The following is a 27936-nucleotide window of genomic DNA, read 5'->3' as shown; positions in this document are numbered from 1 at the left end:
ATTTTCCCCTAAGAACTATTTCAGCTGTATCCCTAAAATTGTGTTCTATTGCCTTGTTACTATCATTATCTTTAAGGAAACTATCGATTTGTGGTTTATTTTTTGACCCATCAATTCTTAGGAATTAAGTTATTTTCTCCAGTTGACTTTTAATTAATTTTTAAGCAGACCTCTTTTCAATGCAATTTTTACTCCACAGTGGTCAGTTATTTTATGTTCCCTAGATGGGACTTTACTAATCTTGTGTGTCAGGAGTATAGGGTACATATTTCTGAAGATTTTGTTGAACAAAGCCCCGCACACCACACGCCCGCAGAGCTTGCCAAGCCTTGAGTAGGGGGGGAATTGTCCCTACATTGGCACGCTCCCCCGAATATCAGCAGCCGCTTTCACATTTCTGGCACACTGTGGGAGTCACATACCAAAGTCGGCAATCTTGGCATTCATGTGGGCATCGAGCAGCACATTCTCGGGTTTCAGGTCTCGGTGAACAACCATGTGTCTGTGACAATAATCCACAGCAGAAAGAATCTGCTGAAAGAGTCTTCTAGCCTCCGTCTCTTCGACCTGCCAGCCCCAAAAGAAACAACAGTAAGATATACTGAATATTTACTCACTCACCAAGAGAACAGTGACTTCAGAATGTATCTTATGTTAAATGGAACTTATCAGAATTCTGTTCTTCATAAAAAAAAAAAAAAGACAAGAAACAAACACAAAAACCTTTCTATTAGAAAAACATGAAAACTGATTGGCATATCCTGATGCAGAGGTCATTTTCATTTTCTGGGTGCCTGGAGAAGGCTGAGAACTAGATGAAAGAGCCTGATCTGAAAAGGTGCACTCATCGAGGCATTTGTGCCCAATTACAGATGCTGAAAAGGACATTCTGTAGTGTCTGTTGTGATGTGGAATTCCCTTCCTAAAAATCACAACATAATCTCTACATGTTTCATAAATCAAGTGAATCTTTAAAACTTGGCAAAAAAAAAAAAAAGGGGGACCCTTCCAAGAACTTCATGTTTATTTAAAATTCAGTGTGTTTGCTTAGAGAAAACTATTGAGACAACCCCAATTCTGAAAGTGTCATACATGAAAAGAACATTGATATATGGCAGTTTTTTAAAGATATTTGAGGTCTTCCAGATGGAATCAAATATTTAAAACTAAAAATCCTATAACATTACAAGAATCCATTAAAACACACGCGCACACACACACACACACACACACACACACACACAAACTATCCACCAACATCTTTGTCTTCTTTGGCCTAATGTACTGAATATCATGTCACTCACCCGTCCATGTTTACAGATGTAGTCAAATAATTCACCACCAGACACATATTCCATTACCATAAAAAAATCAGTTGGGGTGCTGATGACTTGGTAGCTTTTAGAGGAAAATGGAAAGAATTTAGAAAATTTTAGTTTACAGAAAAATGACTTTCAACATCAATGGCTTTTCCTAGTACTATAAGAGACTATAATATTTTTGGGCAATTAGAAATGCAATCATTCTATCTTAGGTTATACTTTCCACTAACCCCACCAGAATCCTTCTAAAACAATTTCTCTTTTAACGAGTCTCTTAAAAAAAAAAAACCAAACCTATGCACCTTCGAATTATTTCACAAAACAAAATGACTTTCTCCTAAAAGACAGCACTGTTACTCCAGGCTTTTTTTTTTTTAAATCCATAGCTCCCATGTCTATGATGTTCACAAAGTACTTTCCTCACACCAATGGTGCAAGAGAGGGAATGTTGCTATTATTTCCTTTTGGTAGAAGAGGAAACAGAAGGCAGAGGGCTGAGACTGCCTCGCCTAGGTAGGGCCAGATGGCATAATCCAAGACTCTTAACACAAACTTTTTGTAAAACACAGGCTTTGGGTTTTAAGTATGGTGCTCTTTATACAAAGCCACTCTGTCCCTCACTGGAAAAAAAAATGAGAATAGCACATATTCCTTTCTTTCAAATAATTTCAAGTTGAAGAGAGCTCAGAAGCCATCCAGTACAAACAGTGTCTATGAAAAATCCCCATTCCCAGACGTCCAGCGAGGTAGAACCTACCGTCTTTCCCCAAGGCACGTCATACCATCCCACACCAAGGCATACTGTTGGATAGCTCTATACATCGAGCTGAAATGGACGTTGCTCAACGTCTAGTGGAAGTCCCGTTCTCAGAAGACCAGTCCTCCTTCCTCATCATATCTCTGAAGATACCGTAAAGGGGTAATTGGCTTCCAAGTCCAACAACTAAATATGTTCAATTACTTCAATTAATTCTTACACGGAATACTCTCCAGTGCCCTCGCCTTCATCAACTCTAGCCTCATCTTGACTTCAAAGCTATCCAACCTTTGACACTCCTGCCATCCCTCAGCCTGGATCACAAAATCTCAGAGTTAGAAGGGAATCCGGAGGCCATCGAGTTAACTGATATAGTTAAGTGTCTGAGGCAATATTTAAACTTAGGTCTTTCTGACTCCATGTCCAACCCTCTAACCACCATACTACCTCAAATCTAGTATCTCTCACATTGAGGTGCATCACCCAATCCTATACCAACACAACTGTGTTTTTTCCCCCATTCCAGTGTAGATTTTATACTTGTCCCTTTCAAATCCCTTCCTTTTAGATAGTAATATAGATAGCAATTCTAGCCTAACAAAATTCTGCCTCAGTCCTCCAACATCAAGTTCCTTGTTTTCTGAAAACACGATAAGCTTCACATGCTGTGACCACCAAGACACTGACAAAAGGGTTGATAAGCATAGGGTCCAGGACAGAGACTACACTGCCCAAGCAAGGACTGTGAGCACAGTGACTCTTATCCTTCCATCATTGGCCTAGGAATGGTAGAATCACTGAACTCATTCCAAATCCAGTGAAATGGGCACTGGACATTTAGCTCCCACCTTCCTGCTCGTCCACAAGGACAGAGGAAGAGACTGTGTCAAAGGCCTTCAGGAAATGGAAGCACACTGCCCACCGCACCGTGCACCCCTGAGAAAAGGAAAGAAAGTCAATGGACAGGGCTCATCTGGATTCCCATTGCTGCTGCCTCTTATACTAGCTGGGTCTCCTTCTTTGGGGCTCATCCCTTCCAGACCTTAGGGATCAGCATGTGAATTGTAAAGGCATTCTGAATCACCGATAGTAATGAATGTTTGTATATGCATCTATACATTTTAAAACTAAATCAGGGTTTTCAGATCAAGGAGCTATGGTCTAATGGGGAAAAAAAATAGATCTGGATTCAGAAGACCTGAGTTAAAATCTTGGTTCTTTCACTTACTAGTGGTGTGATTTTAGGAAATCACTTAACTGCTGTGTGCCTCAGTTTCCTCTTCTGTAAAATAAAAACTGTACTACTCACCCCACAAGGTAGCTGTGAGGATCAAATAAGGAAAGTGTTTGAAACACTGTAAAGCGCTATTATGATGCCAGCTGTCATTCCTATAAGTTCATCATTGGTAAATGGATTACCATGATCTGGGATAATTGATTCTCACCTCATATCTAGTTTACGCTTAATTATTTACTTCAATTAAAGAGATAGGATGTGATAGAATGCCATAAAAATTGGTCAGGAAGATAGCAAAGTACATACATGTACACACACACACACACACACACACACAGCCCTTCACCTCAAAACGTGAAATTTCCACATATAGATTCAATACAGAAAGACATCATAATACATAAAGCATCGAAGCTACAATATCAAAAATGCCACATTCTGGAATTTATGTAAAACTTTTCCATTAGTAAACATTATTACACATTGCATGTAGAAGGCCTTAAATAAGTGCTTCAGAAACGGGGAGGATACAATATTATTTAACCTTTATTTGCCTCAGTTTCCTCAGCTAGAATATGAAGGGCATGCATAGTCTCAATGGCTTCTGAAGTCATTCCAGGTCTAAAGCCTTATAGCTTATGGCTTCGTTTTTCTGTTCTTTTAGCCAAATAAGAGTTCTAGAGACTCCTGCTTTACAATACAGTTGGAGGTCTGGTAATGCTTTATAGCATTGCCCCTCCATGACTACTTCTCATTATTTCTCTTGGGATGCTAGGGTTTTTATTCTTCCGAATGAATTCTACTACCGTGTCTACTTCTAAAAAGCCTCTCCCTCTCCACCAACCCTTGCAGTAAGCCTTAAACCTGTAAACTGATACCGGTAATGTCATTTTTCAAATACTGGCATGACTTGATCATGAGCAGTGAATATCTCTCATTATTTGTTTCCTTTTATTTCTATAAAGAATGTTCTATAGTTGTATTTTTACAAATCTTATATATATATTTGTAGGTTAACTTTCTAGATATTTTATGCATTTTGTAGTTATTTGGGATGGAATGCCACTTATTTCTTTCTTGGTTTTGGTTAGTATGATTTAAAAAGCTGATGATTTTTACGGATTGTAGTATCCTTCTAAAGGCTGGTAGGTGGCGCCATAGTGCACAGAGCGCTGGGCCTGAAGTCAAGAAGAGGCATCTTCCCAAGTTCAAATCCGGCTTCAGACACTTACTAGCTGTGTGACCCTGGGCAAGTCATTTAACCCTGTTTGCCTCAGTTTCTTCATCTGTAAAATGAGTTGGAAAAGGAAATGGCAAACAACTCTAATATCTTTGCCAAGAAAACCCCAAATAGGGTTACAGAGAGTCAGACACTACTGAAATGATTGAACAACAAAAGGTAGTAGCATCCTACTACCTTGCTGAAGCTGGTAATCAATCCAGTTAGTTTCTCTGATTATTCTCTGAGGCTCTGAATATACCATCATTTCATCTGTCCACATGGATAATTTTATTTCCAATTTTAAAACGTTTAGACCTTTAATTTTATTCTCTCTGCATATTTCTGTAGCTAGCATTTCTGGAATCATATCAAATAATGGCGGGGGGGGAGCAGCCTCGCTCCACTCTCGTTTGTAATAGGCACGCATTTAATGTTCCTTCATTGCAAACAATAGCTTTGGGTTTTAAATAAATGTTTTTAATAATATTAAAGTCCTTCTACGCTTTTCCCTTGGGAAATTTTTAATATAAATGAGTGTTGTCTTTTTTTAAAGACTCTGTTCTGCAGTTATACAATTAATCATGTAGTTTTTTATATTTTTCTTGTTAACATAATTGAATAGATAAACTGTTTTCCCAGTGTTGAACAATCCCTATATTCCTAGTAAGAATCCTTGGTCAAAATGAATTATTATCTGTATATATTGTTGCTGTCTCCTTGCAAGATTTCTAAAAAAATTTTCCATTCTGGGCATGTTTGTAGACAGATAGGAAGGAGCCAGGAGAGAGTCAAAAATTGAAAATTAGAGCAATGGAACTCACTGGAGGAGCGGGAACAACAGTAGAGATGGAGGGACTAGTCCTGGTAAGAATGGTCATCTCTTCCCCAGAAATTGAAGTAAAGGAAGAGGAAACGGAAGATGATGACAAGTGGTCTTGACGTGGTGGAGAAGGGAAGGCCAGGGAGCTCACAGACGACATCAACTGTTATCTAATAAAGTATGAGGCGAGGTCCTCTGGTGGAAGGGATCATGGAGGGACGAGGTCTGAGTACCCTGGGAAATGAGTTAGATAGTCAATTCAGACCAGGATGCCGGAAGGGGAGGCAAGCTTTTCGGGTCCCACATAGCTACTCTACACCAAATAATGATCAAAAAGTCCAATATAAAACTACAGCCAGTGAATCCTCCACCTCAGAACTAAACAAAAAGTCAGACAGAAAGAAGTCCAAGGGCAATGAGAAAGGAGGCTATAGGGGCAGCTAGGTGGCACAGTGGATAGAGCACAGGCCCTGAAGTCAGAAGGACCTGAGTTCAAATCTGACCTCGAACCAAACACTTGACATTAACTAGCTGTGCGACCCTGGGCACAAGTCACTCAACCCCAATTGCCTTTAAAAAAAAAAAAAAAGAAAGAAAGGAGGCTATAACACCAGCACAGGACCGCCTCCAAGCATCTGTCTCAGTTTCCTCATCTGTAAAATGGAGATAGCAAGTGTGCTTACCTACCAGGTTGTTGTTAGGATAAAATGAGATGAGATATTATATGCAGCTATTACTACTGCTGCTGCTGCTATTACTATTACTACCACTCTTCTTCAAACTATAGACAACACAGAAAGATGTTAAAATTATCCGATACAGATACCTACATGAATAATATTTAAATATTTCTGCAATTATAACCAGTATGAAAGCATTCTTTATGGTGACTTTGTGATTATTGTCAAATACTTTAATTGGGCTTTCTCTTTTCCTCAATTCTTTAGAAATTCTTTGTCAAATCTTGATCAGTTGGACTGTTCAGATCATATCTTACAGAGTATAGTAAAAATAAAGATCTTTTTTTAATAATTGGAGACCTTGAAATTGCCTCAAGGTCCTCATTAACTATTACTAGCAAACTGTTAGAGACATAGAGAGCGTAGAAGATGGGCCAGGTCAGGACTATGCCTTGACACCATTGCTGATAAGGACCAGTCGAAGGAATCAAGAGTGTTGAACCTGGAAAAGAAAATGCTCGGGGACTCAGGGACATGACGGCCACCTTTCAGGAAGCTGAGGAGTATTCACATGGAAGAAGAGATATAATGACATTCAGCAAACATACGTGAACATCCCTCCATGGGAACAGCACTGGAGACACAGACCTCAAACAAACCCATCCTTCAAGGGCCTGAGGGCCTGCTTGAGGAAACCCAACATTTATACAGAGAAGTAAATACATTAACATGGGAGGGCAAGAGCGAGAGCAACTGGACTGCTCAGGAAAGGTTTGTGCAATCAGGGATGGAGGTCCTGGGGGGCAGACTGAGGATCCTGAACAACTACAGCTCTCTAGGAATGAGGAGGGCTGCTTTGGGAAGTCTGGGCTCCAGTTCACTAGTCACTTTAATTAAAGGCTGGGTAACCATTTTTGGAGGATGTTGTGGAAGGATTTCCTACGCAGGCATGGGCTGGACTAGATGGGCTCTGAATTCCTTTACAATTCTGAGATTCTGAGATTTTAGGTTTTTTTAATTGATTTTAATTAATTACATGGTGATCTTTTTTTCTTGAGAGGTATCTTTTTCTCTTGGGAATTTCTCTTTCTGCCCACTTCAATTAGGTGATCCAGTAGCAAGAGGGTCGACCTGGAGTTTCTCCTATGCCTCCCTCCCTCTCTCTTCTCCCTTCTCCCTCTAATGTGTATGTCTCCCAAACCCATGTCTCCAACCCTGGTCTCTTTCACAAAGCTTCAGTCTTAGCGTCTAGTGGTTTCAGGCATTTGTACCGTGACATTTTTCTGACATCATTCACAAAATGTCCAGAACAAAGTTTACTGTTCTCCTCAACGACAATTCCTTCCTGAGTTTTCCCCTGATGCTACTTGGACTGGACTGTCATTGAGATCTTTCTGTAAGTTTGAAATTCTGTGATTCTCGATCTTTCTCCAAATCATCCAATCCTTAAAATACCTTTGACTCCTCACTTCTCCAACACATCCCATCAGCCACAAAGTATTGGTGATTCTTCCTTTGAAACATCCCTGAAAAAAAAAGTGACTTTGCCTGTACTCCCCACGCTGCTATCCTAGCTCATGCCTGGTTATCTCACACCCAGGCCACTCCAACCTTCCCTCCAGGTGTGTCTTTCTCTTCCATCCATCTCACAGCCCAATCAGTCCTTTTCCTAAGCAGCGTGACTGTCTCACTCTCTTGACTAAAAACCTATGACCAGACCATCCCACTTTGGGGTTCCCTTTCCCCTTAAATCCCGTGGTTTCTTTCTGTTGGTTGTTCCCTTTAGGTCTGTGCTCAAAGGATTTCTACAAATCACATCTCTAGAGAAACCACGCAGGGCACGTCATCCTTTCTTAGTGTTTAAGGTTCAGATCTTTCCTGCTAATTGTAGAGGATCACTCTGTATGGGGAAGCCCTTCTTAGCAGTGAGGGCAAAGCTATACAAAACAAAACAAAAACTCCTCAAAGAATCAGTTCTCCCTCTCAGACATCATGAAAACGAGCAGACGCTCACAGCAGGCTTGTTCCTACACTTGCTGTGGGAGTCTCTTCTCTTATAATTCCTACCCTGAAACAAGAGACAACTCAGCTGAACGGATTTAAGCCGAGGCCCTCGAGCCAGCAGCTTGAAAATATCAAAGCAATTTTCTGAGCAATTCTGAGGATGGCCCATAACTTCTCTGTGCAGAAATAATAACAAATGATTTTAAATCCAGACAAGCTAAAACTAAGAGAAGGGATTGAAAATAATTCCCCAGACAGAGACAATTTGAAAACAAAACCAGTAACTTGTGGGATAGCACTAGGCTTTTGGTTTTGTTTTGGAACCTTATGATGATAGCCACAACAGCCTTGTTCTACAGAAAGCTATTTGCACCAAGGTGATAGTTGAACCCCTGACAATTAATGAGATGACCAGAGGATGGAGGCAGAGAAAGCAGGGGACTAGGAAAGGAATTTCAGGGAATGCGCACAGTAAGTCTGCAGGAGGGCATAGGAACCAGGGAAAGAGACCAGAAAAGGCCTCCTGGAAGGAGTGGTGCCTGAGCAGGGGGACAAATTCTATGCCACAAGTGAGGAAGGAGCTTTCCAGGCACAGGTGATGGCAGTGCTAAAGGCATGAAGACAAGAGATGTAGGGACAGGTGTAAGGAACAAAGAGAAAACCGATGCAGCAGGACCAACGACTGAGGGAAAGGGAGAAATGTATGAGAATGAAAAGAGGGAGAGCAGTCAAGTTGTGAAAGGCGTTAAAAGCCAAAACAGAGTTCATAGATTATCCCAGAGGCAACTGGGAGCCACGGGAGTTTAGTGAGTAGGGGAGTAACACGGTCCAACCTCTGTTTAAAGAAAATCACTGTGTGAGCAGAAGAACATTGTACACAGTAACAGCAACATTGTAACAGTGATCAACTACAAACAACTTAGCCACTCTGATCATGGGGACGATCCAAGATAGTTCCATAGAACCCAAGACGAAAAATGCTAATCGCCTCCAGAGAGAACTAATGAAGTCGGAGTACAAATTGAAACATAATTTTTTGGCTTTATCTTTCTTGCTTTTTTTATGTTCCGCATTACTTCACATGTCTGATTGATAGACTGCTTGCCTTCTCAATGGGTAGGGGAGAGGCTAGAGGGAGAGGGAGAATTTGGGACTGAAAATTTTTTAAAAATATATTAAAAATAAATAAAACATTAAAATTTTTAAAAAAGAAATCTATTTTTCAGTTGTGTGGATGATGGTGTAGAAAGAGACTGGAGGCAGGAAGACCAGACAGAAGGCCATCTGAACAGGGCATGTGAGGATGGTGTCTGCAGTAACTGAGGTGAAGGAGTGACAGAGAAGTATCTCCAGCCCCTGCAGCCCTATTCTCAGCGCATCGAAGGCTCCTTCCTTTCACACAAACAGAAAACATGAGTAGAATGAAGCAAGGAATTCTACTAAGACCACACTAAACAATACAAAAATGACAGAAAAACCACGTGAAGCACCTGCTCTGTGCAGAGCACTGTGCTAGGCACTAGGGGAAGCAAAAGCATTAGGCCAGACACAGTCACTCCAGAACAGAACTGGTACATTGTTGAGAGGCTGAACTGTAATAGACAGCATTATATCACAGAGGGTCAAATCTCAGGGTAGGAAGGGGACCTCAGAGGTCAACCAGCCCAAACAAGAGATGCACAAAAACTCCTTCTAAAACTTACCTGACAAATGAGCACCCAAATATTACCTAAAGACACCTAGGAATAAGGAAACAGTGAGCCCCTTCTGAACAATCCTAGCTGCTGGGAGGTTCTTCTTTACATTAAACCTGAACTGACTCTACAGCTTCTACTCCCCGTTCCTGCCGCAGCTCCCTGGGCCAAGAGAACAAGTCCCCTGACACATGACAGCCCTTGAGGACTGTTAGCAAGTTTTCAGAGTCCACCAATCAACCTAAACAAACACTGAAGCAGCACCTCCTAGGACCAGGCACCACGCTCTGTGCTGGAAAAATAAAGATAAAACAGAAATGGCTCGTGCTCTCAAGCAGCCTCCAGCCTCTGTGGACAAATAAGCAGACACAAAGTACAAAGAAAATCAATAAGTACTAACTTCAGGGAGTGCGGAGAGAGGAAGAGGTCAGGAAACATCTCTTCTAAGAATCAGTCCTTGGAATGAGAAGAGTCTCGAAGGAAGCTCGGGATTCCATGAGGCAGGCCAGGGAAGAACATTCCAGGCCTGAGTGCAGGGGGGCACATGCAAAGGAGTAGAGGCAGAGATGGCATGTCCTCGCTAGGCAATAACAAAGGAGCCACTGACAGAGGGGCCAGGCAGGTGAGAACACGGCTGTCCCCGAACCTCAGCCCAGACCAGATTCTATCTGGCCACTGCAGTCAAGTCTCAGAACCATATTTCAGGAGAAAATCTCATAAGGAAGAGTGTTCAGATGATGGACACCAATGAGTGAAGGGCCACTAAGCCCACAGAGGCAGGCAGTGCGCTAGGGGCTGGTACAACCCAAGACAACAGTCTCTGCTCACAAGGAGCTCATCATCATACAGAAGTACGTACAGAATAAATATAAGGACAATCCAGCATGGCCCCAAAGTCTTAGTAGACATCGGAAACTACTGTCCCAAACAGAACTTGTGATCTTTCCCCTTAAACTCTCCCCTCTCCTCCCCCCCAACCATTACTGTAGAGGGCAGCACTATCCCCCAGTCCCCCAGGCTCACAACACAGGAGTCATCTGGAGCTCCTCACTATCTCACCCCCTATATTCTGTCGGTTACCATGGCCTGTCAATTACACCTCGGCAACATCTCTCCAATTCACCCCCTTCTCTCTCCTGCCCCTGACCCCACCCTGGGTACATCATCACCAATTGCCTAGACTATTGAAATAACCTGCTGGTTATTGCAATAATCTGCCTGCCTCCAGTCCCTCCCCATTCCAATCCATCCTCCATTCAGCCACCACTCCAGAAAGCACAGAGCCAACACTAAAATAACCTAAGGCATAATCATTCTCCTGCTCAGTAACTCTGTTCATTAAATTATTAAAAGTATTAAATACAAAATTCTGTCATTCAAATCCCCTCATAACCTGGCCCCCTCCTATCTTTCCAACCTTCTTCCCCAAGACCCCTACTCTTCAATCAGGGACACTGTCCTCCTGGCTGCTCCACAAACGAGATCCTTCATCTCTCATCTCTGGGCATGTTCTTGGCTGTCTCTCCCACCTGGCATGCTCTCCTTTCTCCATTCTGACTACTGACCTCCCTGGCTTCCTTGGAGTACCAATTAAAATCTCACCTTCCACAGGAAGCCTTCCCTAACACCTCTTAATTCCAGTGCCTTCCCTCTGCTCATTATTTCCTACTTACCCTACTTATTTAAACTACACTAAGACTTTTGGGACATCCTGTATCAACAAATACCTAGTAGTTAAATGAAAGGTAGTTTGGGAGTCAGGGCCAATGGCTCAGAAAATGTCATCCAGACAATGATGTATGAGCTGCACCTTGAAGGCAGACATGTACTCTGGGAGGTGGAGGTGAGGGCCGAGTGTGGAAGTGGGAATCTTTAGAAGAGAAGACTTAGAGAGGATGTGATGGAAATGGGATTAGGCTTGTTCTGCCCGGGCCTAGAGGCCAGAACTAGGAGCACTTAGTGAAAGCCTGCAATTGTCAAACTTCAGTGTGATGGAAGAGAAAGCTTTTAAGCAATAAGAGCTACTCAAGGAGCAGAGCCAAGATGGCGGAGTAAAAGCAGTGACTTGCTTGAGCTCTCCCCCAAACCCCTCCAAATACCTATAAAAAATGGCTCTAAACAAATTCTACAGCAGCAGAACCCACAAAAAGACAAAGTGAAACAAATTTCCAGCCCAAGACAACCTGGATGGTTGATCGGAAAGGTTTATCGTGCCGGGCTGGGGGAGGAGTGCAGTTTGGCGTGGGAGCGCAGGCCACGGCTAACCTGGAGCAGTCCTCAGAGGACTGAAGTGTGGGCAGCTGTGGCAGTTTCCAGAACTCTCAACCCATGAAAGCCAAAGACAACTTAGAAGGTCAGTGGAAAAAGCCTGTGTCTGCGGTGAGAGAGAGAAGCGCGGGGTCCCAGCCCCATTCCCCGAGTGCCGCCCTCCTGAGCTTCTGGCTGATCAGAGGGAGACTGCAGGGATCTCTCTGCTGGTGCAGGATTCTCTTGCTTTGCCCGTGCTTGGATCTGGGTCATAGTTCTGGGTGGCAGTCCTGGGGCGAGGAGAAGCACTGGTCTGGTGGAGCTTGTAGTGGCTGTGGAGAGAGAATTCTCCTCACAGTTCTGAGACAGAAAAGAGTGCTTGTGGTCACTTCTATGATCAGAGCACAGGCCAGGATAGGAGTAAACACCTCGCCCTTGCTCACAGCACCTTGGAAGAACCGAAACTTTACAGGTCCCTAGAAGTATCTCTGAAAACAGCTGTACAAACCCCCAAAGCTTGGGACAGTACATTCTCCACACTAGAAACAGACCCCTACCTTAACAAAGAGTTTATAACTCAAGTATTTGGTTGGGATCGTGAGCAAGCAGCGCAAAAAGAATCAGACTATAGAATTTTACTTTGGTGACAAAGAAGATCAAAACATACAACCCGAAGAAGACAACAAAGCCAAAGCTCCTACATCCAAAGCCTCCAAGAAAAATATGAATTGGTCCCAGGCTATGGAAGAGCTCAAAAAGGATTTTGAGAAGTAAGAGAAGTAGAGGAAAAACTGAGAGTGATGCAAGAAAATCATGAAAAACAAGTCAACAGCTTGCTAAAGGAGACCCCCCAAAAAAATACTGAAGAAAATAACACCTTAAAAAATAGCCTAACTCAAGCGGCAAAAGAGGTCCAAAAAGCCAATGAGGAGAAGAATGCCTTCAAAGGCAAAATTGGCCAAATGACAAAGGAAGTCCAAAAGCTTACTGAAGAAAATATTTCCTTAAAAATTAGAATGGAGCAATTGGAAGCTAGAGACTTTATGAAAAATCAAGACACTGTAAAACAAATCCAAAAGAATGAAAAAATAGAAGAGAATGTAAAATATCTCACTGGAAAGACAACTGACCTGGAAAATAGATCCAGGAGAGAGAATTTAAAAATTATTGGACCATCTGAAAGTCATGATCAAAAAAAGAGCCTAGACATCATCTTTCAAGAAATCATCAAGGGGGGCAGCTAGGTGGCATAGTGGAGAGAGCACTGGCCCTGAAGTCAGGAGGACCTGAGTTCAAATCCGGCCTCAGACCAAACACTTGACACTTACTAGCTGTGTGACCCTAAGCAAGTCACTTAACCCCAACTGCCTTAAAAAAAAAAGAAAAAAAAGAAACTATCCAGGAAAGCTGCCCAGATATTTTAGAACCAGAGGGCAAAATAGAAATTGAAAGAATCCACTGATCACCTCCTGAAAGAGATCCCCAAAGGAAAACTCCTAGGAATATTGTAGCCAAATTCCAGAATTCCCAGGTCAAGGAGAAAATATTGCAAGCAGCCAGAAAGAAACAATTCAAGTATTGTGGAAACACAATCAGGATAACACAAGAGTTAGCAGCTTCTACATTAAGGAACTGGAGGGCATGGAATATAATATTCCAGAGGGCAAAGGAGATAGGATACACCTACCCAGCAAAATTGAGTATGATCCTTCAGGGGAAAAAATGGTCATTCAGTGAAATAGAGGACTTTCAAGCATTCTTGATGAAAAGATCAGAGTTGAATAGAAAATTTGACTTTCAAATACAAGACTCAAATGAAACATGGAAGAGGTAAACAGGAAAGAGAAATCATAAGAGACTTATTAAGGTTGAACTGTTTACATTCCTGCATGGAAAGATGATATTTGTAACTCATGGGTCCTTCGTCAGTATTAGGGTAGTGGAAGGGGAAAAAAATTATATGTATGTATGGATAGATAGATAGATAGATAGATAGACAGATAGAGGGCACAGGGTGAGTTGAAGATGAAGGGGTGATATCTGGAAAATAAAAATAAGGGGTGAGAAAGGATTATACTGGGAGAAGGAGAAAGGGAGAGATAGAATGGGGTAAATTATCTCACATGAAACAGACAAGAAAAGGCTTTTACAGTGGAGGGGAAATGGGGGAAGGTGAGAAGGAATGAGTGAATCTTATTCTCATAGGATTTGGCAAAAGGAGGGAATAACAAACACAACTGGGGTATGGAAATCTACTTACCCTACAGGAAAATAAGGGGGAAAGGGGACAAGAGATCAGGGGGTTGATAGAGGGAAGGGCAGATTGGGGGAGGGGATAATCTGAAGCAAACACTTCTGAGGAGGGACAGGGTCAAAAGATAGAATAGAATAAATGGGAGGTAGGATAGGATGAAGGGAAATATACTTAGTTTTTCACAACATGACTACTATGGAAGTGTTTTGCATGACTACACCTCTATAACCTGTATCGAGTTGCTTGCCTTTTCAATGAGTGTGGGTGGGGAGGGAGGAAGGGAGAAAATTTGTAACCCAAAGTTTTAAAAATGCATGTTAAAAAAAAATTAAAATTAAAAAAAAAGCTACTCAACAATGGAAAGAGATTTCTGTGGAAGTGATAGGTTCCCCCTTCTTTGATATTTTCACACAGAGGTGGGTGACCAGAATATAGAAGAGGCCATTCTTGTTGGTGCACGAAGTTGGACTGGATTTCCTCTCAATATGTCTTACAACTCAGACTCTGTGATTATTTTGTGTGCCCAGCCCTTCACCCTGTTACAATTTCATTTATTTCACAAAATCACAGGATTTTCAGAGTCCTCAGAAAGGGTCCTCAGAACCCATCCAGTCCATCCCATATCCAACAGGATTGAATGAACCAGAAAGCCTCCCCAGTATGGCACTTTCAACAAGTGGTCATTCATTTGTACCATCATTCAGAAGACTGGTGTCAAACTCAAATAAAAATAGAAGTCACTAAACCATACAAAGGATCCCTGCAGGCTACACACTGACTTAGAAAACCCCACATTAACATTTTCTATTTTCTATTGTATTTTTATTTTGTTAAGTATTTCCTAATTCTGTTTTAGTCTAATGTCTCCACTCAGAAGTTGCAGGACTGCAGAATGTATGCAGCTGTGGGGTGCATGTTTGACATCTCTGAGCTACACGATATTTCTTGATCTTTTACAGAAGAAAATCATAAAAACTTTATTAAGACTTTATTTCCTGAAATTCAGGGAAAACATAGCTGTGGCCTTCCCCTGACCTACCAGAGGAGAAACCCCATCACCTAGAGAACTCAGGCTTGTCCTGCACGACCTGTTCCTGAAGCCCTCCCAGTTTTTTTGTGTCTAAGGCACTTCCCGCTCAAGATAGCATTCCTTTAGTCACACTTCCTAGAGTGTAGCCAGGAATAAGCATCACTCACTGGCCTACAGGCTGCAGGCTCAATTCTGCTCCAGAAAAAAAACAGCACATTTACATTTCCTGAATCTCCACACCTCACAAAGATCCCAGACAGAAGCTCAGCCACAAGTCACCTTCTCAGGTGAGTGGGAGGTGGTTCAATCTGGCCAGGGGACTTGCACTAAGCCTGGTATCACTTCTGCTTCACAGCCATTCTAGGCGTCCCTTTAATCCATTTTCCAAACTGGTGCCAGAGGAAAGTCCTCTCGTACTCTCTTCCTAATGAACTTTGGGATTGGGACCCTAGGGATATTATTGTTCTGTACGTTACACGAAAGGCAGCACGGTGAGACCGATGGGGTCCTGGGCTAAGAGTCAGAAAGGGCTGGACTCAAAACCATCTCTCGTATTTATTGGCTGCGTGAGGCTGGGCAAGATGCAACACACTTGAGTCTCAATGTTCTCACCTGTAAAATGGGAATGATAATACCTATAGCACTTACCTCACAGGATTGCTCTGGGACTCAAATGAGATCATGGATGTAAAACACTTTTGCAAATTTTAAAGTATTATATACATATCAGTTATTGCTATTATCATAATTATTACATGATTAGTACATTAAAGACATTTTAAAAGCATTGATAGGTGAGGTCTAAGAAGGAAGATGGTGGTGAAAAGGGAAGGGAAGGGAGGGATCCTAGGGAAGGAAGGACTCTAGAAGAAGATCCTAGGAGGGACTCTAGAAAGGTGGAATCTGAGTTGGACTTTAGAAGGTGGGTAAGAATTCAAAATACCAATAGGAGAAGCAAGGGGGAAGCGCAGGGAGCAACAGGGACAGATGCAAGGAGGGAGAACGGTGCGATGCCTATGCAGGAAAAGAGAAAGCAATCCAGTTTGGTTGAAGCAGGGACAGATGCAGGGGAGCAATAGCAGGCTGGCAAGGGAGAGTGTCACCAGAGTGCCGACGGCCTTGAATGTCAGGGAGGGGAGAATCCACTCTGTTCAATCAGGAGTCATACGGGAGCTGGTCACTAGGAAACATGCTGACCCAGTGGCCGCAGCATGTAAAGCGAGGGGATGAGAGAACAGAATCCTTGCTGCGTTGCTCTAGGGGTCCATTTCTGCTTTACCACATTTTCCCTGATACACTCGTCTTCCTCTCCTAGTTTGCCCTCACTTCATCTGTTTTGTCCAGTAGGCTGAAGTGGTGAGGAGATGTGCAAGCAAGGAGGAATTCTGGATTGCAAGCACCCTCCCCACTGAGCAGCCCTGCAGGTCAGAGAACTCGGAGAAGGCTCAGAGCAGCGACCAGAGGTGTCCATGTCCAAGGTGTACAAATGATAAGCATAGGGTCAGGCTCTTAAGTTTAGATTCCTAAGGATTCCCCCATTACTCCTATCAATTCTTCCATTCCCTGAATTATGATGATTTCAATCTGATTCCTAAAACTTTATCTAATACTTAAGATGTTTCCAGGCAACTCTCTTGGGACAAGACCCATCCACATACCCAGTGGCCTCCAGGACCCTCTGCAGCTTTAGCCCCACCCCCACCTCCCAAGCCCCCGACCTTTTCCAGCACAGAGCCAGTACAACTATCTCCTTTTGCCCTGCCTGCGATGAGCCAGCCTCCCAGGGAATCACCGGACGCATCACAACCCGCCGTGACCTCACATAGTCTAGCTGTGTGCCCCCCACCACGGACCTCTTCTAACCAATGAAACGCTGCCGGAACTCATTTCTAGATGATCAGCTACTCCTGCTCTCTTATCCTATCTCCTGTTGCAATGATTGGAAGCTCCTCTCACTCATCCCCTGCCCCACTCACGGCCTGTGGTGCAGGAGGAAGAACATTCCCTGGCCCCCACTGCCATGTCCAGACTCTCCCTCTGGCCATCCTCCTTGGAGGTAATAGCCAAACTTATCACCAATCTGAATTGTACTGGCTCTTAGCTATACTGAAAGTGTATTCATGCTCCATTTCTCCCTTGCCCCATTTCCCATTTGATAAAATCTACTTTTCCATATTCCTTCCAGGATCAAATACTAAGTTCTCTGTTTGGCACTTACAACTCTCCATCACCTGCTCCCTCTTATTTTCATGGTTTCTTACCCCTTACTTCTCTCCACACATTCGCCATTTGGCTACAATGGCTCAAATATCTCATCTCCCACCTCCATGCCTTTGCACTGGCTGTGCCCTGTACCTTAAACAGGCTCCTTCCTCACTTATCCTTTAGCCTCCCTTGTTTCCTACAAGATTCAGCTCAAATGCCACTGTTCACAGGAGGCTTCTTCCTGTTACCCAGCTGCCTGTGCCTTCCCCTCTGAGATGCTCTAACCTCTACCTGCTCAGTACATACCTTGTATGCATTTCATTATTTCCACCAGCATGTGAGCTCCTCTAGGGCAGAGGCTTTTGCCTTGCTCTGTCTGCCCAGCGCATAGCAAAATCCCCGGCACACAGTAAACACTTAATAAGTATGTGTTAACTGACTGAATCTAATTCACAAAACTTTGTCCAATCCTTAAGATAAAAAATAAACTCAGTCCCTGGAACATTATACTTCCTCTCTGTATTAAAGCACAGCCTGCATTGTCCAAATATCTCATTTCAGGTTTCCAAGGATTTCATAAGAACTACTGTCTCTCACAGAACCCACTGGGGTTTGTAAAGAGCTTTTCATTCATTATCTAATTTGATCCTCACAACAACCCTGGGGGACAGCTATGACAGGTTTTATTTTCCCCATTTTAAAGAAAAAGAAAGTGTAGCAGCTCCCAAGGTGAAGTGAGCTGCCCAGGGTCACACAGCAGCTCAAAAGGTAGTGTGCAAAGGGGGAGCATAAACACTGGTCTTTCGGACTCCCAGGCACCACTGTCCACCATGTGATGCTGCCTCTCACTTTCGCCTGAATCCAATCACAGGCTCAACCTCCGTCATCCGGGCTTTCTTTCCTCCCCCCGGGGAGAGAAAAGAAAATAAACAGGGAATACGTGGGTGCTCTGCAAGTTTAATTAGGGGAAAATTATAGCACGAACCCCCAAAATGCAAAGTCATAAATGACCGTTAAGTGGACATAGTGATGGGGAAAGGAGCCCGAGGCCTAGGAGACATTCCTATGCTGTGTACAGAGCTAGAACACCAAACCACTGGGTGACGATGGCTTTAAATTTCAAACCAGAAGGGTTAAGAAACAAAGCTAGGGGAAATGATTGAAGTCAATGATAATATTAATTTGATCAAAACCAAATTAAAAGATTTTACCAAACTAAAAATATCACTGTTTGTAAGTAAACCAGTAATCATTTCAAGAGAATGTTCCCTCTTGGACTCTCAGACATAAAAGTACTTACAGTTTGATAATGTGAGGGTGTCGGAAGAGTTTGAGATTTTGAATCTCTCTTTTGATTTTTCCCACCACATCCAAACTACGAATCTTCTGTCTGTTTAAGATTTTCACTGCCACTTTATGGCCTGTCAACTGGTGTTCTCCAACTAAGCAAAGGAAAAAAGAAAGAACTGTGAGTAGTCATCAGAATTTCTACCCCTTATTTTGAAAAAAACGCTGCATCAGTGCGTACATATTCTCCTCACATAATGAGATTTCAACAACATACACGTTTTTTGGGAACGTGACCATATGGGAATTTGTTTTGCTTGACTATACATATTTGTTACATGGGTTTTTGCTTTTTTTTTTTCATTTTTTCAGTAGGAGAGAGACAAGGAAAACAAACACTTGTTAATTTAAAAAAAGAAAATTTAAAAAAGAAAAGAATGACTTGTTGAATTCTTGTTTTGAATACAAGAAACATGTTGCTTCTGGCAAGTAGACATATGACTGAAAGCCTCTGGTATTCAGCAGGTGCCCCCAGCAAGGCCCTTCTCAATTTTACTTTTACTAAGTTCCTCCTAGATGCGGGGGGGGGGGGGGGGGGGGGGGAGGGGGTGGGGGGGGAGGTGGTCTCAAAGTCAGGAACACATCCCTGGGTTAAGCACCACCTCTGACACACTGGAGCTAGATGGGCACATCACAGCCTGTCAGCATCAAAGACAACTGTCTAACATGTAGAGAAAGGGCCAACCTCCCGTGCCAGAGGGAGTGGCTGCAGAGAAGGTTTGAACCTTCACTGGGACAGAGTTTCTTCATCAGAGAATTCCCTCTCTTGGTGAAATCACAGGTCCAGTCCCTACCCCATCCTCACAGGTCAGACATTCTGCGAGGTGCTAGGAATACAAACAAAAACAAAAACATCTCAGCCATCAAAGAGTTTACATTTCACTGGATGGATATGACAAGTCCACAGAGAAGAGTAACACAGGGAGAACCGGGGAGGAAGGAAGTAAAAACACCTCCAGGAGTCAGGGAGGGATCCACAGAGGATGGGGCATCTGTGTGAAGCTTTCCAGGAAAACAAGGGGCAGCCAGGAGGATTCCAAGCCAGAGGACTGTCTTGCATGACTACATGGAGGTGGGAGATTGAGCACCAATGGCTGGCCCTCCAGTTGGTCTTCAATGCAGAACTCATGAAGGGCAGTAGTAGGAAATAAGGCAGGAAAGGCAAGTGGGGGTCAGATTAAAATAGGGGGAATCTTAAGTGCCAGCCTGAGGAATCTGCATTTTCTCCTCTAGGGCAGGGAATGGGGAGCCCCTAAAGTTGGTTCACCCTAAACTGAGCCTGCATTAACCCAAAGACTATGCCCACAGAAAACAAGCTTGGGCAGGTCCTACAACAAACCTGAAAGGCTTTGAGCAGAAAGCCGGTAGGGAGTGTAGGTCTGCCGCTCAGGGATGAGGCTGAATTCACACAGGGCCAGCCCTCAAATGATGGCCACCAAAAAACTGGATTTAGACAAAACCTGAATGTCAGCCCTGGCTCAGCTACTAATGAGTTGTGTGACTTTGAGCGCGTAAGTCACTTAACTTATCTGGGCTTCAGTTTCCTCATGTACAAAATCAGGGGATTGGACTCATTAATAATAACCAGCTCTAAACTTCCAAGGATTGCACTAATGAATTCTGTTGACCACAGCAACTCCTCCAGGGCGCTTCAGCTCAGATCAGCAGAAGGAATAACTGCCCTAAGAAAAGCCTGGCTCTTCTGAAGGAGCAGAACGATGGATGGGTGAGCCCACAAGGGCTCAAGTAAGGTCTCTCCGAGGCATGTGTAAAAAACATAAGTCTTTGATCAAGGACCTTGGATTATCACTGGTTTTTCAGCTTGGCATCATCCTCCTCTTCTCCCTCTCCCTTGCCCCATGTATCTCAACAATCGTCACACCTTGCTACCTCCCGACATCTCTCACATCTGACCCCCCTTGTTGCTACTCAATTACCACCTGAGTGCAAAACTCAGTTGCTGTAAAACCTTTCTGATTTGTCTCCCTACCTCAAGTCTCTCCTGCAGGCCCTTCTCCACACACACACACACACACACACACACACACACACACACACACATTTTTATCAATGTCTTTCATTTTTATATCACCTAAGTCATCCCCTGCCACAGACTGCCATCCCATATAACAAAGAATCAAAACACCTTTTCAAATATTCTAACCATCATCCACAGTTCATCTAGACCACAATCTTCCATCACCAGGGCCATTGCCCTTAGAGTTGTTCATCCTTCATTTTCAAAGAGGACCAAAGATATTATGGCGTGATGTTTTGACTTTCCTGTGAACTGGATTTAAGTGAGGCAGAGCTGCACAAAATCGTCAGCCTCATTCATTCTTCTAGTCATCAAAGTCCAGCGGCAAGACAAAAGTCAGGATGTCTGGTAATGGCCCAAGACACAATGGATGACCTTGCTTTCTTTGATGTCTGACCGAGTTTGAAGGGCTCCATAGAGCCTGCTTCAGCCACCTTCATGGCTGTTGGAACAAATCGTTCTCTTCTGCCCATTCTGCCAGGCGCAGTCTTCACACGCTTCGGGTAGACATCTACCTAACTCACCAACAGGTTTGAGGCTTGTCAGTTACCTTCAATCTGGTTTAGCCCATCTGCCAAGATGGTTTTACTGGAGTACGGCTGCTGCACATGCTACAGCTTCTTGGAGCAACAGATGAGAGTTGGGTGACAGGTGGACACCAGAAGTAGATGAGCAGCCCCGAAAAGGGTTCAGCAAGCCCTCACACAAAAGGTGCTAGCTCTCCCTGAACACCCCATACTTCCCCTTAGAGTCACACGGGCCTCAAAGACATTGAAAGAGTCACACGGATACTGATGAGGCAACTAGGTGTCCCAATGGATGAGGTATGAAGAATACCAGAATTCAAATACAGACTCAGACACTGTGTGACCCTGCTCAAGTCACTTAACCTGTCTGTTTCACTTTCCCTACCTGTAAGGTGATGACAATAACACCACCTCCCTCCCAGGATTATTGTGAGGATCAAATGAGATACTATTTCTAAAGTATTTTGCTATCCTTCGAGCCCTATATAACTTGTTTGCTATTATGACGAACTGTGATCTGCATTACTAAAAAGTAATCAGTGAGATTATAGACCCATCAAAGTGTCCAGGAAGTATCCCAGGGATTATTAGAGGGGACCAATGCCTGACTTTGTTTTAAAGTTAATGCTTTCCAAAGATTAACCTCGTGCATAACTTATGACTATTTCATAAGTCAATGACCTTTCTCTACCAGTATTTCATGGGAAAAATTTCTTCAAGTATAAAAATAATTTGTCACTTTATTTTCTAGACAAAGGTTTTTATTTTGTATTTTGTCATGAAGTTAATCTTTGGAAAGCATCAACTCATGATCATGAGAAGTAAAATGGTTAATTTTGATTACATTAAATTAAAAAAGATTTGCGCGGACAAAACCAATGTAATCAAAATTAGAAAGAAAACAGGAAACTGGGGTTAAAAAAAAAAAAAACTTACACTAAATTTCTTTGATAAAGGTTTCATTTCTCAAATATATGGGGACCTGAATCAAATTTATAAAAATACAAGTCACTCCCCAATTGATAAATGGTCAAAGATACGAACAGGCAATTTTCAAAAGAAGGAATCAAAGATATCTACAGTTATTTGAAAAAGTGCTCTAAATCTCTGCTGATTAGAGAAATGCAAATTAAAGCAACTCTGAGGCCCCAGACCTCACACATATCATATTGGTTAATAGGACAGAAAAAAAAAATGATAAATGTTGGAGGGAATATGGAAAAAGCAGGACGCTAATTGCACTGTTGGTAGAGTTGTAACTGCTCCAATCATTCTGGAGAACAATTTGGAACTATACTCAAACAATTACAAAACTATGCATACCCTTTGACCCAGCAATATCACTACTAGGTCTGTATCCCAAAGAGATCAAAGAAAAAGGAAAAGGACCTAGATATTTATTTATTTATATTTATTTATAGCAGCTCTTTTTGTGGTAGCAAAGAATTGGAAATTGAAGGGATGCTTATCAACTGGGAAATGACTGAACAAGTTGTGATATATGATCATGACAGAATACTATTGTCTATAAGAAATAACAGGCAGGATGGTTTCCAAAGATCCTGGAAACACTTAATATGATGAAAGTGAAGTGAACAGAACCAGGATATTGTACACAGTAATAGCAATATTGTATAATGATCACCTGTGAAAGATTTAGCTATTCTTATCAATACAATGACCCAAGAAAATTTCAAAGGACTTATGATGAAAAATGCTATCTACCTCCAGAGAAAGAACTAATAAAGTCTGAGTTTAGATAGAAACATTACTTTACTTTATTTTTCTTGCCTTTTTTTTCAACACAGCTAATATGGAAATGTTTTACATGATTTCACACGTATAATTGGTATCACATTTCTTGCCTTTTCAACGACAATGAGGGGAGGCAGAAAATTTGGAACTCAAAAAAATCTTAATGTTAAAAATAGCTAAATAATAAATTTATTCTTAAAAAGAAATAGTCAAGCATACTGATACGCTATTTGAGTATTAGAGGTGAACAAAGAGTAATATCAAAAGCATTAAAATTTTTCTTTATTTGCCTGTTTATATCAGCCTCTTTTCTCTAATGTAACTTTGAAGAGAATTAACAAGCACTTAGATATAATTGAATTCAAATAATTTCTTACATGGTCACATTACATACTAAACATTAAAAAAAAAAACCATTAAACATTATTAAGAATGGACCACTTATGATATATTGCAATACCTGTTGAGAACACAAAGACCAGAGACATATATGATCATAGATTTATAGCTATAAGTGGCATAGAGATCCTATAGTCTAATGGTGACATTATATAAAAAGAGAAATCGTGGCAAAGAAAGGCCAAATAATTTGTCCACAGCCATACAGTTAGTAAGTAAAGGAGGCAGAATTTGAACTCTGGTCTTTTGACTCCGACTCCAGTGCCCTTTCTCCTGCAATCTGTTAAAGGAGAGCCTACTGCTACAAATGTACTTCAAGGAAGTCAAACATTTGAAAGAAAACTACCATGTACATCAAATTATTTATAGCAGCACTTTCTGTAACAGCAAAAAACTAGAAACATAGCAGATACTCATTAACTGGGGAACGGTTAAACTAATTATGTTATGTGGAAGGTACCATACAGAATAGCAAATGTGATATTACAGCGTTGTGAGAAATGATGAGCAGGAAGAACAAAGAAGCAGAAGAAAACATGTATTAACTAGCTCAAAGGGAAGTGAGCAGACCACAAAACCATTCGCCGAGCCCTCAACTGAAAGAAGCATTCCTGTGGCAGCAATCCAGAGCCAAAGAGGACACCGAGCATATCCCACCAACAAGGCAGCCTCAAGGAAAGGACGGGCCAATGCAGCCCACCTGCAGAAATGGCAATGACGTCTGTCCTACACAGTGGAGGCAATGGCTACTGACCGCTGATACGTCAGGATCAGCGTCTATTTTTAAAGCCCTCTTTGTTGTCCCCAGTTTTCCTTGATAACTTATTTGGCACTTTTGCCCTCTTCCTGCCACTCTTACAGAAGCATGCCAGACGCCACACATCAGTGTTCATCCTCTGGTTCTTACCCTTGCTTCCATGCACATGTACGTTTCTTTTAAAAAGTCTACAGAGGGGCAGCTAGGTGGTGCATTGGATAGAGATCTGGCCTTGGAACCAGGAGGACCTGAGCTCAAATCTGGCCTCAGACACTTGACACTTACTAGCTGTGTGACCCTGGGCAAGTCACTTAATCCCAACTGTCTCACCGAAAACAAACAAAAGGATAAAAAATCTACAGAGAAATTGGTGAGTTCCCTATGCATCCCCATCAGGCTCTTTGGACAAGTCCTGTTGCTCTTCATTCGCATTCTCTTTTTGTATCTTCTGAATTTCCTCCTTAAAATGTTCCCACCTTTCCCAAGCTGACAAGCCCTAGACTTCAGGTTCCCAAGATGTCACCTCTCAACCCTTCAAAAGCTGCTCTGCAAACGGCTCAGGTGCCCACCACTCCAAGGCTCTCTCTCCTCCATCACAAATTCAGCAAGGTGGTAGGCACTTCCCCAGCAGGCTCTCATCCCTTCTGGTCTCATGGCCAGCACCTCCTTCGGAGGAGCACATCCAGAGGAGAATGGGCCTTTACTGGTTTCTCTTCCTTTCAAAGGATGATGTCATCAAGACAAGTTAAGATGTCATTAGCTGCTCTGTTTTTTGCCTCGAGAGAGTTTCAGCACTATGGGGGGGGGGGGGGGGAAGCCAGATTATAGAATAACAGAAACAGACAATATAAAAGGACAAACGAAATAGAAGAGTTTCTTCTACACATCTCGTATGTTTTTGTTGTCCTTCAGTTGTTTTCAGTTGTGTCCGACTCTCTGCGACGCCATTTGGTTTTTTGTCCCCAAAGATCCTGGAGTGGTTTGCCATTTCCTTCTCCAGCTCATTTTACAGATGAGGAAACTAAGGCAGAACAAGATTATTTTCTTATTGCAAGATTATTTTCTCTAACCTTAGACTCAGGCCCAAGGCCACACAGCTAGTAAGTGTCTGAGGCCAGATTTGAACTCAGGTCTTCCTGACTTAAGGCTCAGCATCCTATCCACTGCACCACCTAGAACGCATTTGTACTACGCTACCATGAGCTCCAAAGACCTCATAGCCTTGACTCAGTATTTATGGCTGCCAAGAGCGTCATTACACCTCAGTCTTTATTGGCCAGAGGGCAGCCAGGACAATGAACGCAGCTTACGTGCCAACCTCTGTTGTAGACAAAGAGATAAAGAGACCCCCCCCTTCACCTGTGATTCCATTTCTTCATCTGTAAAAGAAGATCAGGAAGTCCACGGCACTGCCACCAGAGATCCGATGGGAAACGCACTGAGTAAATGTGTCCCGGGCCCTTCGTCACAATGAAATCCTAATATTAATCAGTCAAGGAGCACTTATCAAGCATGTACAACGCGCCAGGCATTGTGCTAAGCACTGGGGACAGAATGAAAGACAAAATCCCCCTCCTTGCCTTCAAGGAGCTCACATTCTAAAGAGAGAAACATTTAAATAACTATGTACATACAAGCCAGATGCTGCATGGGGGAAGGGCATCTGGGAGGAAAGGGAACCAGGAGCCATGCGTCAAGGGAAGCCCCCAGAGAAAGTCCTGAAGGAAGCTGGGGGCAGAGGGAGGAGGGAGAGCAACCTGCACATGACCGTCCACCAGGACAAAGGCAATGATTCGGAGACAAGAGCAGCAAGGAGCTGTAATAGCTGGATTCCAGGGAACAGGGCAGGCAGTGCAGTCCTAGAATACTTGGAAAGACAGGAACGGGCCGGCCTGGAAGAGCTTTAAATGCTAAACATAAGACTGTAGATTTGATCCTGGAGGTCACAGTAGGCTCCTGCAGCGGGGAGAGGGGACGTGACCCGGCTCAGCCTGAGCTTTAGAAAAATCACTGTCAGACAAGCATGGTTTGGAGGGGGAATAGAACTGAAAAAGGAAGACCAACCAGAAGGCCACTGTAATGCTGTTAATAACTTAGTTATTAGCTAACTAGCCCTAGCTGTTAGGATTTTGAAATGTCTATTTTTTTTTTTTTTTACCACACTTGTGATTTATTATCATAGGGAATTCCTCAGAATGTTGCCTGGAGAACTGAGAGTTTCAAGTGACTTGCCCAGTACATGTAAGAGGTGGGACTAGGACCCAGGTCTCCCTGCCTGACAGAGCAGATCTCTCTACACTATACTACAATGCCCATGTGGCTAGCTTTTACAATTTTAAAACTAATCCCCTGCTATGGATTTTGAACATGGACAAATTCTCAAATATGTGTCTGTATATTTTTATATGCATATATATACATAATATGTATATATGTAATATGTATGTATATATAATTTGAGAGAAATTATTGATTCTCATAAATCAAAAGCTTTTTAATAAGTAAAAATGTAGTAGCACTCAAAATTAAGACAATAGAAAAACAAAATTTTGATCATTTTAAATTGTGTTAGAAATGATGAAAGTCTAAGTTTAGAGAAAATAATTTTGCAGTCTTAAAAAATAAAGACTCCAGCAAATAATATAGAATTTCTATGTGGCTAATGATGATTAATGTTAGAAACAACTGAGCAATAGCACTGTTCCCTTTTAGGAGTGAGGAAGGTCACTATTATTAGCAGAGATAAGAACTGCCTGAAATTCTTTCCTCAATAACACCGTGCTAAAAATAAAGTTGTTCACATACTTCAAAATAAAAACACTGCTTTGCATACCCTATAATATCTTTTGCATTAGATGAGAAGAATTAAACTAAGGTATGGCATATTTCCATTACATTTGCTATTAATGGCTTCACTAAAGACTAAAGCAAGAACTGATCTTTGTAAGTTCATGACACATTAAATACTAATTGGGGGAGGAGTCGTTATAGCACTGTGTGCCATCTATGTATGTGACTTCATTATTTCTGCAAATCTCATCCCGGAGATCTGATAGGGCAAATTTAATTATCTTCTTAACTCAAAAGTTATCTCAAAAGGGTTAAGCGAGGATGTGATATTTTGGGCAAAAAAAAAAAAAATACCCAAGGCTAAGGGCCATTTTAATTTTCTGACAAAGTGAGTGACCTCATTTCTGCAAATCTTACAGGAAACTGGGCAAGTGAACTTTGGGCCAAAGTAAAAAGAAATGAAGAAGTACTAACTCCTAGTTATTTCCACACGTACATGGTACGACAGAAAATCCAGCTAGTTATAGCATTCATGAGACAAGAGTAAACTGGGGCCCAGAAAGGCGAGTCCCTGGGCTTCTACATCTGATACTCCAGGTTCCTAGTCATCTTTCCATAACCCCTCTGTCGATGTCATCTGAAGAATGGCTAAAGGAACTGGCCAAGAAGTCTTAAAGGAGATGTGATAGCTTCCTTCAAATAATGGTAATACTGCCACAGAGCAGCATTGGACCAGGTTTGCTTGGCAGAGGAGGGCTGAACCAAAAGTTACAGGGAGGTAAACTTCATTTGAGCAAAAGGGGAAAAAAACTTCCTAAGACCTTTCTCCAACCCCTATTCCTCCCCGCCAT

General features: G+C 42.4%; 1 protein-coding gene across 2 annotated transcripts in view; it reads right to left on the bottom strand.

The window, feature by feature from the left end:
- The window catches only part of PRKAA2 (protein kinase AMP-activated catalytic subunit alpha 2), a 68806-nt gene that overhangs the window by 21850 nt on the left and 19020 nt on the right, over nt 1-27936 (bottom strand). Inside the window, exons 2-4 of one of the 2 annotated variants that reach the window (XM_027852814.1) lie at nt 18773-18914; nt 1305-1398; nt 423-567 (exon numbers count right to left, since the gene is read on the bottom strand). In XM_027852814.1, the coding sequence (XP_027708615.1) occupies nt 423-567; nt 1305-1398; nt 18773-18914 (381 nt within the window). Of the gene's footprint in view, nt 1-422; nt 568-1304; nt 1399-18772; nt 18915-27936 lie in introns of those variants that run through there. The other variant, XM_027852815.1, reaches the window with a different exon arrangement.

This window comes from Vombatus ursinus, unplaced genomic scaffold, assembly GCF_900497805.2.
Source record: "Vombatus ursinus unplaced genomic scaffold, bare-nosed wombat genome assembly UNPS02009824.1, whole genome shotgun sequence".
NCBI lineage: Eukaryota > Metazoa > Chordata > Mammalia > Diprotodontia > Vombatidae > Vombatus > Vombatus ursinus.
This window is presented reverse-complemented; position numbering and strand designations above follow the sequence as displayed.